Raw genomic sequence first — 13,732 nt, forward strand, 5'->3', positions numbered from 1 at the left:
ATACAGGTAAAACAAACCAGAAACATGTACCATGCGTTTCTCCCTTTTGAATAGTTAGATAATGTTAAATTCATCATGATAGTTTCACTCTGACCCATAATAAATATAAAAAATAAAAAAATAACTATAATAAAATATTAACATACTAATATTTACCCTTCAAAAAATAAATATTCCTTTTTAAAGTACATAATCATTAATACCGTTCATATTAAATTAAGCTTATTCTAGAAGGCCAGTAAAGCTTTTATCTTAACATTTCTTTTTACTTATTTACCTTATTTTTTATATATAAAAAAACAAACCAGAATATTGAACCATGCATTTCTCTCTTTTGAATAGTTAGATATTATTACTATATATCGTTATAAGGATATTATATCTTGAATTCATTCAGATAGGTATAGAGTATCACATCACCTGAACTTTATTATATCATTAATCTATTTATTTTCCCATATTATACTTTTATTATACATGACCTATATAGCTATAAATAATTATAATATACTCCTTCTCTATACTTTGTTTTTTCATAGCAGCATGGAACAAAACACAAAGGAAACACCACCATCATCATCAAAAGATGAAAAAAAGAAAGCTACCCAGAAAGTTTCCTTCTTCAAGCTCTTCACTTTTGCTGATAAACTTGACGTTACACTCATGATCATAGGCACTGTCTTTTCCATGGCTAATGGCTTGGCTAATCCTATCATGATTATGGTTTTTGGGAGGCTCATTAACACATTTGGTATAACAGATCCAGCACATATGACTCATGAAGTTTCTAAGGTATAGTTATAATGCATGCATGTACCATTATTGCTTTTCTTCTTCTTCTTTCCTGATCTAGGGTTAATTTTACTTAAGGCGGATGAGTCTCGGTCCAACACTAATGTTTGTTTAGTGATAATGAAGTCACGAGTTGAAAAATATTTTCTTAGAAAATAAATGAAGTTGGGAGTCACAAGTTGATCTAATAGTTAAAATGAAGGAATTTAAAGAATGAAATAAAAGAGTTTGTAAGTTCTATTCTTACTCATAGCAAATTTAAAATAAATAAATAATAAATGAAGTTATAAGTTGGTTTAATAGTCAAAGAGAATAAGTGAAATGAAGGAGCTGGTTGAAGATTTGAGTTTCATCTACAACAAATAATATATTAACATTTAGATAAAAAAATAAATGAAGTTTCTACTATTGTTTCTTGTTACTTATAGTTGATGAATGGAGAAAAAATTAGTTATTTTGTGCATGCATGCCTTGGATACATGGACAACGATCACATGTTCTACAGTTTTTCTGTCTCCTGCCCCAGATCAATCAAACATCACAAAATAATATTAAAATATTAATTTCTGTTTTTATAATTTTTCTTTTTAAATGAATGAAGCTCTCTGATTGACTTGGTACATCAAGTGGGACATGTGATCCCATCCTAGATACATGGTAATGAATAATGATTGCATTTTCAACACAAAATTATGTTAATGCAAAATAACTTATATATGTGCCTTCAAATTTCTTTCAGGTTTCATTGTTATTTGTTTACCTGGCTATTGGGATTGGAATTTCCTCCTTTTTACGTAAGATAGTGCAATATTTTCTATCCCTATTTATTTCTTATAGACTACTATATATACCCTTCTCTTGATAAATATTTTTATAATTTCATTGTAACAAGAGAAGAGAAAAAGTTTTGTTCTGTTTGTGGAAATTACTGTTATGTTTATGCGCTAAAACTAATGCAATACACAAACAAAATTATAAATTATAGACAAGAGCACCAAAAGTTTAAAGTTGCTCTTATAAGTCATTTATAGTTCAAATAAGCCCTTAAGTTATTTAATATGGTCTCAAGTTTTTTTTATTAGTTTGTAATAACTTAGTTTCAACAGAAGAATTTTATTGGAACTAATCTCTTCCGGGTTCATGACTACCTCTTTTAACAAATGTCATCTTGAAACATGATATCTCATGATGATGATGAACACAAAAGAACAAAGCAAGAGTCGAAGGAAGAAAGAGATGACTGAAGTAGAAGAAAGAAAAATATAACTTCTATATTCAATTCCTTGATACAAAAAGAAAAAGAGTATGATTACATATATAGGCTGAAGAGCAAAGCCATCCTTTAAAACAGAATCAAAACTAACTTAGCTTATTTACTAATAACAGAAAAGGAATCCAAACAAAACACATGCTAAGAGATTCTTGTTTTACAAGCAAACTAGACTGCATTGGTGCTCTGCTTGATAAAAGGGATATGAGACTGCATTGATGTTCTGCTTGATATTTAATAAGAATCTCCTAACCATCAGAATCAATAGGATTGATTCTTGCTTTACATGCTTTATTAGTAGTGGCTTTATTGATGAGAATATGAGAAGCATCATCTTCAAAACTCTGCTCATTAATCTTCTGTTGATTAAGATTATTGTCACAGTTTTGATTATGCTTGGTGTGGTGCTCTTGTGTTGAATTGAATGGATATTTTGACATGTCATTCTCATGAATCGAACCATATACCTTCGGGATTCAGTGGGGCCTTACACTATTAGACTAATGTCTTGTTGGTCTCCCCTTTTTGTTTGGAAGTATGAAAATTTATTTTCTCTTTAAAAATGTAATTAACAATGAAAAATAAATAATAATATAATTTTTTATAGTAAACAAATATTTTATACTAATTATTTCAAGAAAAAAAAGAATGAAAAAAAACTCACATTCGGTTGAATTTCAAGTAGTCAATTTCACCAATAAGATACCAAGACTTACTTCACATTTGAAATTAGACCGAAAGGATTATTTATCTCAAAGAAAAGGTTTACGCCTCACTTTCGTGCTTAGGTGGATGTTCGAGATTCTTTCAATTACCTAAGTTGGGTTAAAGAGTATCCATATGATCCAATGATTGTGTAAAGCACAACGGTAGCAACGAAACCGGGTAGAGTATAGAAAAGACAAATCGATTTCTATTCTATTAATATTAGTTAGTGATTTCGGTTCAGTGAGTCCATGATGAACTGTTGGCGCCGGTTCTACATTTTTGTCTCTATGGACGGAGGAGAAAGGGAGCTCAGCAACAACTGAATGGTAACATGAGAGAAGCAAGGAGGTCAACCTCTTTCAAATATTAAATTTGTCTCTACAAAAACTCTAAATTAAGAGAACTATGAGAATAGACCCATAGAATATTTTAGAAACTTGAAAAATCCTCTAAATCTTTCTCACCATCCCTTCCCTTCAAAAACCATACTCTGAAACAAAAACTAACGGATGCAAAATAAAGAAAAGAAGTGTATTAATTATTTGAAACATTATTATGATTATAAGAGGGTCATTGATAATTTTGTGAAACATTGCAGAGGTATCATGCTGGATGGTAACAGGAGAAAGACAAGCAGCTAGGATCCGTAGTTTGTACTTGAATACTATATTGAAACAAGACATTGCTTTCTTTGACACTGAAACAACAACTGGAGAGGTTATTGGGAGAATGTCTGGTGACACCATTCTCATTCAAGATGCCATGGGAGAAAAGGTAAATAAGCTCCTCAACACTAAGTTTCATAGCATTTCAATTATTGTACAAATAAAATTGCTGATTATCATTTTAGTGTCAAACCTGAAGTATGTGTATAGATAAGGAGTGTAATTTAACATAAGTTTATTTTGTGCACACATGAAATGTTTATTTTGGCAAAGCATATATATTTGAAGTGTAGGTAGGTGCAGTGAGACATGTAATAATTATAAATATGATACTCTTTCAATATTCTCAGATACCCTTAAGTATTTTTCTTATACATATCCAGACACCAAACTATCATATAAAAACATTTTAAGAAAGACAGAAAGAAAAGTATAAAGAGAAACATAACATTTTATTTGTCAAGTGGAACTCCAGATTGAGAGAAAAGATAAAACATGTTTACTGTATAGAGAAGGAAGAAGAAATACATCTACATAATGATGAAAGGATTAAACAATATCAATATTATTCATATTTGTGGGCAATAAACAATGATTTCTTATGAAAATGTGATATTCATTTTGTTTTATGAGTATCCCAAACATTTCAAGAATATATATCACGTATCAGATATGTATCTTATTCAATACTCATATCGGTATCGGCGTATGAGAGGATATGTCATTAGCTCTCTGATATGAATGCAACCAAAAATTCTATAGAAAAACAATAGAACTGACAAGAACTTATTGACAGGTTGGGAAGTTTATACAACTTGCTTCAACTTTTATTGGTGGCTTTGTTATTGCCTTCATAAAAGGATGGGAAATGGCTGTAGTTTTGCTTGCATGTATACCTTTAGTCATCATTGTTGGAGGAACCATGTCCATGATGATGTCTAAAATGTCAAGTAGAGGCCAAATTGCTTATGCAAAAGCAGGAAATGTTGTTGAACAAACAGTTGGAGCCATTAGAACAGTAAGACTCAAATATCAATTCTAATCAACATTTACTAAAGTTGGTTTTACAATTTTACTTTTATGTCTAACCATATTCTTTGATTTATTTATGAAACTTGATCAGGTTGCATCTTTCACTGGGGAGAAAAAAGCCATAGAAATGTATAATATCAAGTTAAAAGATGCTTATAATACAATGGTTCAACAAGAGTTGGCTTCAGGGATAGGAATGGGAGTACTCTTGTTAATTGTTTATAGCACCTATGGACTTGCCGTGTGGTATGGTTCCAAATTGATCATTGAGAAAGGATACAATGGTGGAACTGTCATGAATATAATCATATCTCTTATGACAGGTGGAATGTAAGTGAAACATGCATGGTACTTGAGAATTGATGTATTGCTTTTTTTTTTGTATAACCAAGGGTATCTCGTCACCCTATGGGTAAGGAACTAATCCCTTTCGGGGTGTGTGTCTGCCCTTCCCGGCAAGTATCGCTCACAGGAATCGAACCTTTGATCTTTTGGTCGGCCTGAGTAACGAGTGAGGTCTTACACCACTAGACCAACGCACATAACTTGGTTGACTTAACTTTTTCTTTACATTCTCAGGTCACTTGGTCAAACATCCCCAAGCCTTAATGCATTTGCAGCAGGACAAGCAGCAGCATATAAAATGTTTAACACAATCAAAAGAAAGCCCAAAATTGATGCTTATGACACAAAAGGTGTTGTATTGGAAGACATAAGGGGAGATATTGAACTAAGAGATGTTCATTTCAGTTATCCTGCAAGGCCAGATGAGAAAATCTTTGCTGGATTCTCATTATATGTTCCAAGTGGTACAACTGCTGCATTAGTAGGCCAAAGTGGAAGTGGAAAGTCCACTGTAATAAGCTTGTTAGAAAGATTCTATGATCCTGATGCTGGAGAAGTACTCATAGATGGTTTGAATCTGAAAAGGTTTCAAGTTAGATGGATTAGAGAACAGATTGGACTTGTTGGTCAAGAGCCTGTTTTGTTTGCAGCCAGTATCAGAGAGAACATATCATATGGCAAAGAAGGTGCAACTGATGAAGAGATTAATACAGCAATAACACTTTCTAATGCCAAAAAGTTCATTGACAAGCTTCCTCAGGTGCATATAATAAATATTCAGTACTTTGTTATTGATTTTTTTGTTAAAAGTTAAGAGTCTGATTTTGAAGAATAAGTTATTGAAGTATATGATTTCTGTTTCAGGGCCTTGACACAATGGCAGGAGAGCATGGAGCTCAACTTTCTGGTGGGCAAAAGCAAAGGATTGCTATTGCAAGGGCTATTTTGAAGAATCCAAGAATTATTCTTCTTGATGAAGCTACAAGTGCATTGGATGCTGAGTCTGAACGTATTGTTCAAGAAGCGTTAGAGAGAGTTATGTCAAACCGGACTACTGTAGTTGTCGCACATCGTTTGACAACTATTACACATGCTGACACCATAGCAGTGGTTCATAAAGGAAAAATTGTGGAACAAGGTTATAGTTTATGCATACTTGAACCAACTTTTTCAGCTTTCCTTTTTATCAAAAATAGTTCTGATACATTTATTATAACATGTTAAGCCATCACATTAAGTAACCTACAAAAAATGAAACAAAATTTTTTTAGAACTTCTTGGAGCAAGGTTTTCACACTCACATTTTTATTTTCTATGCAGGAACTCATGATGAGTTAACCAAGGATCCCGAGGGTGCTTTTTCTCAGCTTATTCGTCTACAAGAAGGAGAAAAGGAAGGTGAAGCAATCCAGAATTCCGAGGCAGATAAGCCAAATAATAGTTTTAATTCAGGTAGTCACACAAGTAGATCGAATAGCCGAGGTTCATCAAGGAGTAGACACTCTCTGTCATTCAGCAGTATTCTTCCTTATCAAAGTGTGGTAGATCAGTCTGGAGAAAGAGCAAATTTTGATATTGAAAAAAGTGAAGTTCATGATGTGAGTCACAAAAAGTTTTCTATAAAACGCTTGGCCTATTTGAACAAGCCTGAGATTCCTTTCTTAGTGCTTGGATCAATTGGTGCAGCAGTACAAGGTGTAGTGTTCCCTGTATTTGGCCTCTTGATTTCATCAGCAATTACTATGTTCTTTGAACCTCCAAAGCAGCTGAGGAAAGATTCAGTTTTTTGGGCACTTATATATATGGGTTTGGGTTTTGTTTCTCTGGTGGCCTTACCAACTATGAATTACTTCTTTGGGATTGCTGGTGGAAGACTTATAGAAAGAATTCGATCATTGACATTCGAAAAGGTTGTCCACCAAGAAATCACTTGGTTTGATTATCCTTCCAATTCAAGGTTTGTTAACAACATAGTTTACTTACATCAGAAGGAAAGAAACAATAATTGTTTAGAACTGCTAGATAGCTAGAGTTTTTATGCCAGAATTTTTGACAGAATGGTGTAGCATGAATCTTAAGGAAAATCCTATTTACTGCCTTTAAGGAACATGTTAAGTAATTACAAAAGACATTTTTTATAGACATGTGACATGTTTAATGGTAGCTAAAAGTGGTGTACTTAATTTCTCAATAAAAACTTACTTCCTTAGCAAGACCCTACTATCATGATTTGATTACTTCTACTAATCAAACTAAGAGATATGGATCAATTATTTTGCAGTGGTGCAGTTAGTGCAAGGTTATCTACTGATGCTTCAACAGTGAAAACTCTTGTTGGGAACACCTTGGCACTCATTGTGCAAAACACAGCAACAATCACAGCAGGTCTAGTTATAGCATTCACGGCTAATTGGATTCTCGCTTTTATAGTATTGGCTGTGTCACCCGTGATCCTCGTTCAAGGAGTCCTTCAGATGAGGTTTCTAAAAGGATTCAGTGACGACGCTAAGGTTAGCCTTAGTTACTCTCAACTTTGTCAATCCTATTTTACCAATGGGTGAGCCTCAGTGCAACGGTAGGGTAGTTTTCCTTGTGACATAGATATTATGGATTCAAAATCTGGAAATAATCTCTTCGCTTGCAAATATAAGGCTGCATATGTCCTCATGCACTGAGCCGCCTTTTTTATTCTACCAATGCAATAATGAACTGTGGAGACATGATGAGAATCTTTTTTCCTGTATAGGTGAAGTATGAAGAAGCAAGTCAAGTGGCAAATGATGCTGTTGGTAGCATCAGAACCGTTGCAGCATTTTGCGCTGAACCAAAAGTGATGGATATGTATACGAGTAAATGCATAGGTCCCGAAAAACAAGGTGTTAAGTTGGGGCTTATTAGTGGTATAGGATTTGGTTTCTCCTATTTTGCTATGTACTGCACAAATGCGTTCTGTTTCTACATAGGATCCGTTCTTGTGCAACATGGGAAAGCAACCTTTCCCGAGGTTTTCAAGGTACAACTAAGGCAATCACCTTTGGATGCCTATGTTTCTTTTGGTCAGGTTCTAACTAGATATCTTGTGCAGGTTTTTATTTCGTTAACAGTGACCGCAATCAGTGTTTCTCAGACTAGTTCCTTGGCATCAGACACTAACAAGGCCAAAGAATCTGCTGCTTCAATATTTGATATACTTGACAGAAAACCAGAGATTGATTCCAGCAGCACTGAGGGTACAACACTAGAAACTGTTACTGGTGATATTGAACTTCAACATGTCAGCTTTAAATACCCAACAAGGCCTGATATTCAAATTTTAAAAGATTTGTGCCTAAAAATCCCAGCTGGAAAGGTAATCATTCAATAATTCTTAAAGGTTACATTACTTTCATTCTATTTCTTGTTTATAAAGACTTGTACATAAAACACTGACACATAATGAAAAGCAATGTGGTCTTTTCTGTCTAAGTTTTTCTGTTATTTTCTGGAGACTAAGTGAATAATAACATTGCTGATATATGTTTATGTAGACTGTTGCATTGGTTGGAGAAAGTGGCTGCGGAAAATCAACAATTATAAGCCTCTTAGAGAGATTTTACAATCCTGATTCAGGACTAGTACTACTAGATGGAGTGGATATCAGAAAGTTCAGACTAAGTTGGTTAAGGCAACAAATGGGTTTGGTTGGTCAAGAGCCTATTCTTTTCAATGAAAGCATTCGCTCCAACATAGCATATGGCAAAGAAGACGCGACCGAAGAAGAGATAGTAGCAGCAGCACAAACAGCAAATGCACACAAGTTCATAAGTTATCTTCCAAATGGTTATGACACTTGTGTTGGAGAAAGAGGTACACAATTATCGGGTGGACAAAAGCAGCGCATCGCCATCGCAAGAGCTATGCTTAAACACCCGAAAATTCTTTTGCTTGATGAGGCAACAAGTGCACTTGATGAAGAGTCACAGCATATAGTTCAAGATGCTCTAGATAGAGTTAGTGTTAACAGAACTACTGTCGTGGTAGCTCATCGTCTTACGACAATTAAAGGGGCTGATATCATTGCAGTGCTGGTGAATGGTGTAGTTGCTGAAAAGGGAAGACATGATGCATTGATCGAGATTAATGATGGAGTTTATGCTTCAATGGTATCTCTACATAAGAGTGCATCATGAGATGAGATTTCTTCTAAACAACAAGAGACAAGACACTAGCTTCTTAGAAGTTTGTAAAATTTTCTGATGCCGATTAATAATTACAATAGATCACGGAACAAAGACCTGTTATCCTAAATACTGTCTCATGCTAATGAAAACATAATGAAAACATGTGATGACACAGGAGACAGCGTGTGAATAACTATTTGCTTACTGTGAAACCACGAACAGCAAATAACTAGCTTGGTCTAGTTAAAATTTTCTCATTATAATTGCTTTTATAGTTTCCTTTGAATTTTTGTTCAAAATTTGTAGAATGTTATTTTAGTGTTATGGAAAGAGAATTAAGTATCTCGTTGTTTCATTAGATAACTGTTGTTACCATAGCTTGCAGCAATTATAAATAACACGAAATAATAGGTGAATCACGACCAGTCGCTCTCTTTAAGACGTTTCGTGGCTCTGCCCAAAATGTGCAAGCAGACTATCAACCAATATGGCTACTCGTGATACCCACAATATGGCTACTCGTGTCAATTCTCGAAATACCCACAATATGACTACTCGTGTCAATTCTCTAAATACCCACAATATGGCTACCCGTGCCAATTCTCTTCACACGATACTGACTACCAATTTCAGTTCTCGAAATGTCCACAATTTGGCTACCCGTGCCAATTCTTTTCCCTCGATGCTGACTACTAGTGTTAGTTCTAAAAATTCCCACAATTTGACTGTCTATGCCAATGTGTCAATTCTTAGTGTCACGGAAAGAAAGGGAGAGAAGTTTGCCGGAAATGCATCCGCGGAAAATATGAGGGAGAAAGAAAAAGTTGAATGAAAGCGCATTCCTCATTATAACTTGGGATTTTTTCCAAGTTCCTCATCTCTCCAATGTGGGACTTTGGTTTTTTTTAGATTTCACACTCACAACCAAGTTCTAACAATCCCCCACTTGAAATTAAAAAACGATTTTCGATAATATTTATGGTCTCAATAAGATTGTGCATAAACAAAAGTGTCATGCGACTTGAACCCCATATAGTGAACGCTCTAGAAATTTATGCCCCAAAATTTCATAGGAAGCGGCCTCCACTCTCACATTCACGTAGGTGAGTCTATCAAGAGTACTCTTGTAGCCAATATACTCCACTCCAATTGGAGTATAGATCTCATTAAGAGTTTAATTCATACTTACATATGTTGTAGGAATCATGTTTCTCATAATTTTATAGCATGTTCATTATTATATCATTTCACAACTTGTTATTATTCATTGAACTTATTTCTTGGGATCTCTAGTCAGTTAGGTCGGGTTACCATCATGAGTGATCCTCGTTCTAAGGGCAATAGTCACATACTCTTAGAAGTATTATGGACTTTCTCTCTAGCTAGTCCTTTCGTCAAAGGATCTGCTAAGTTATTCTCAGTGCGTACATGTTATTCTTTAATGGTGTTTTGCTTACGACAAATTTGTCGTTTCTTACCGTTATAAAAATGGTTCTCAATTTTTGCAATAGTCGCGATACTATCACAATGGATCAACACAACTAGTATCAATTTTCGCATAGGAGAATCTTTGCAAGCAAATTTCTCAACTAGCTTACTTGTTTATTAGTTGTTGCTAATGCTATCATCTCTCAACTTCCACAGTGGATTGAGCTAACATAGTCTCTTTCTTGTTCGACTCTAGATATTCCATCTCATCATTTATGACTTCTCGCCACAAATCAACGTCCAAAAAAATCTTAACTTCTTGGAGAGTTGATGAATTATCCTTCAATATATAGACCATATAATCAGGTTTATATTCTCTAACAATTATTGCTCTCTTAGTTCTTCTGGGTTTTATTTCAAACATTTCATTTTCCATCATTATCTCTAATCACAAGTATGTGACTAGTTGATGTGCCTTCACTATTCCTCAATTTAAAAAGGAATTTCTCTTCATTGAAGACAACATCTTTAGACTCAATGATCACTTTTGTGTTAAGGTCGTAAAACCTATACGTCTTACTATTTACAACATATCCAATGAATATATACTTGTAGGCTGTGAGTTTAACTCTCTAGGACCATACCATCATAAATGATTGCATGAGCAATTCTATGTATCTCACGGGACTGAGACTCTACTGGTTTATCAGTCATTTGATACTTGAGGTAGTGGTAAGATCATATTTTTTATTTTATTTTAACTTCATCAATATCATATTTCTTTATTTCTCAAGTGCATACCAAATTAATTTGGCAGACATATATGGCTTGTAGTAATTACAAATATCATTTGACAACTCATTCAGAATGAAATTCATAGAAGTAATCATTTTCATTCGAGAGAGCTATATTAATAGTTAGTTTATCCTTCTTCTTTTTTCCAGCTTTCTTCAGCAGCATTAGGACATTGATTTTCAAAACGTGTGCAACTTTTTTCCTGATGATGAAAAATTTCATCTTATGTTGCTAACATTTGAAATTTATCCCATCAAACCGAAATAGTTTGTTCATGTCATAGTTGTTCAGTCCACTAATATTATCTACGAATCTCAGTCTTAAATTATTGTTACCGTAGCTTGCAACAATTATAAATGACACGAAATAATACTTATTGGCTGAGTCACGACCAAGTCGCTCTCTTTAAGACGTTTCGTGGCAGTGCCCAAAATGTGCAAGCAGTATCAACCACGCCATCCCCAGGATAAAACAGCTCAGATCTCTATTATCGAATTCTTGCTGCACTATAAGAACCGATCTCAAATACACCCACCACAATATGGCTATCAGTGTCAATTCTCGAAATTCTCACAATATGGCTAACACTGCCAATTCTTGAAATACCCACAATATGGCTACTCGTGCCAATTCTCTAAATACCCACAATATGGCTACCCATGTCAATTCTCTTCCCACGATACTGACTATCAATGTCAGTTCTCGAAATGCCCACAATTTGGCTACTCGTGCCAATTCTTTTCCCTCACAATTTGGTTGTTTGTGCCAATTCTTAGTGTCACGGAAAGAAATGGGGAGAAGTTTGCCGGAAATGCATCGGCGGAAAATACGATGGAGAAATAAAAAGTTGAATGAAAGCGCATTCAACTTGGGGTAAGAAAATAGGAATGGAGAAAGCTTTTATTTATAACTTAGATATTTTTTCCAAGTTCCTCATCTCTCCAATGTGAGACTTTGAAGTAGTTTTCTTTCAAAACTTTTATATGTGGAACTTGAGGGTTTTTTAGATTTCACACCCACAATCAAGTTTCAACAATAATTTATCTTCTTAAATCACTCATTGTTTGACATGTATATTATTTCTCTTCCCTCCAAAAGTTTTCATTTTAAAAAATTATAAAAAGAAAAAATAAGATATATATCAAACAATGAGAAAATTTAAGGAGATATATTATTGTAGTTAGATATTTAAGTAGAAGATATAAATTGACACATGTTACCAAAATCTATGTTCAGTCTACATAATAACAAGTTTCACTATAACTAATATATACTTTAGCAAGTTAATAAATTTCTATGGTATCTAAGTATTGTTTTAAACTTATCTTCTTCATACTTCTAATCACAAATATTATTTTCAATCTAATTTTCGAGCTTAAACAAGTAAATAAGGTCTATCTTAATATAGAGGAGTCTCTTCAAGTTTGATATTTGAGGTTGGTTAGAAAATCAAGTCTTAGAATTCTTAAGTATCAAAGAACACACATGGAACAAAATATAAATGACACAATATTGGGATATTTGGAGTTTCATGTTTATACAATGTTTTAATTAAGCTACACAATTCAACCTCCTTTTAAAAATATGAAAATAGCAAATATCATAAAAGTAACATTTTTTTGTCAAAGTAGCACTTGCACATTAAGTAGTTATGGTTGAAGAAAGAGAAGATTCAAGGTTTTAGGTAGTTTTTAATTTGAATTTGATGTAGATATTGGTATCTAACACTTAGGCAACTTTATTTGAATTCGAATTGTAATAGCTCTCAATGGCACTTTCTAGTTTAATTTTGAATTTTAGCCTTACAATTTGTTTATGATTTGGCTAGTGGTTGATTGTTTCATGCCATACCTATAAATAAGCCATTGGAAGTTGTAATAAAATTTGGAACTTGGTCATTCGTAACATCTTGCATATTTTTTTTTTTATTTTGGTCTTTAATATTCTAGTTTCCTTTAATTTTGGATCCTATTACATTCATGTCAAGTCAAACCTTAAGGCAATTTAGTGAATTTACTTCCCCACCATTTATATTTCAATTCCTTTTAATTTTACATTTCCAACATACAAACCTTTATTTTCAAAAGTCCAAAGATTTCCATTTCCAAAATAAGAATGAATTTTATGAGATTAGGCTAAAAATATATATTTCAGCTATTAAAGACTAGTCATATAAGATTTATTAGATTATTGTAAAAAATTAACATTGTTAGGATCTAATAAACATTAGAAAAATAAATAAGTTAATTTTTTTTTAAATTTTATTGTTAGATAATTAAAATAAAATCTAAAAATAAAATATAACACTTAATCTTTAATGAAAATAGCTAATCAATGGTATGTAAAAAACTAAATCTCTTTTATGTCTCTTCCAATAAGTGATGTCAACATTCACCATGATCAAATATTTGATCTCTTAACTTATTTGGTGATCTAATAGATCCCTATATAACTAAACTAATACTTTTATTAATAAAAAGAGCATTATATTGAAGAGAATGTTGTTGACACTAAATTTTGGATACCAAATTTCTCTT

At 33.3% G+C, this 13,732-nt stretch overlaps 1 protein-coding gene across 1 annotated transcript; it reads left to right on the forward strand.

Annotated features, from left to right (window-relative positions):
- On the forward strand, nucleotides 538-9,101 carry LOC109328936 (ABC transporter B family member 9-like). Its single transcript, XM_019562580.1, has 12 exons — nucleotides 538-792; nucleotides 1,532-1,586; nucleotides 3,369-3,544; nucleotides 4,232-4,453; nucleotides 4,559-4,797; nucleotides 5,047-5,572; nucleotides 5,677-5,950; nucleotides 6,133-6,769; nucleotides 7,094-7,322; nucleotides 7,559-7,825; nucleotides 7,898-8,161; nucleotides 8,340-9,101. The coding sequence occupies exons 1-12, from the start codon at nucleotides 544-546 to the stop codon at nucleotides 8,979-8,981; spliced, it is 3,780 nt and encodes a 1,259-aa protein (XP_019418125.1). The 5' UTR covers nucleotides 538-543; the 3' UTR covers nucleotides 8,982-9,101.

Source organism: Lupinus angustifolius, chromosome LG16 (assembly GCF_001865875.1).
Source record: "Lupinus angustifolius cultivar Tanjil chromosome LG16, LupAngTanjil_v1.0, whole genome shotgun sequence".
Lineage (NCBI taxonomy): Eukaryota > Viridiplantae > Streptophyta > Magnoliopsida > Fabales > Fabaceae > Lupinus > Lupinus angustifolius.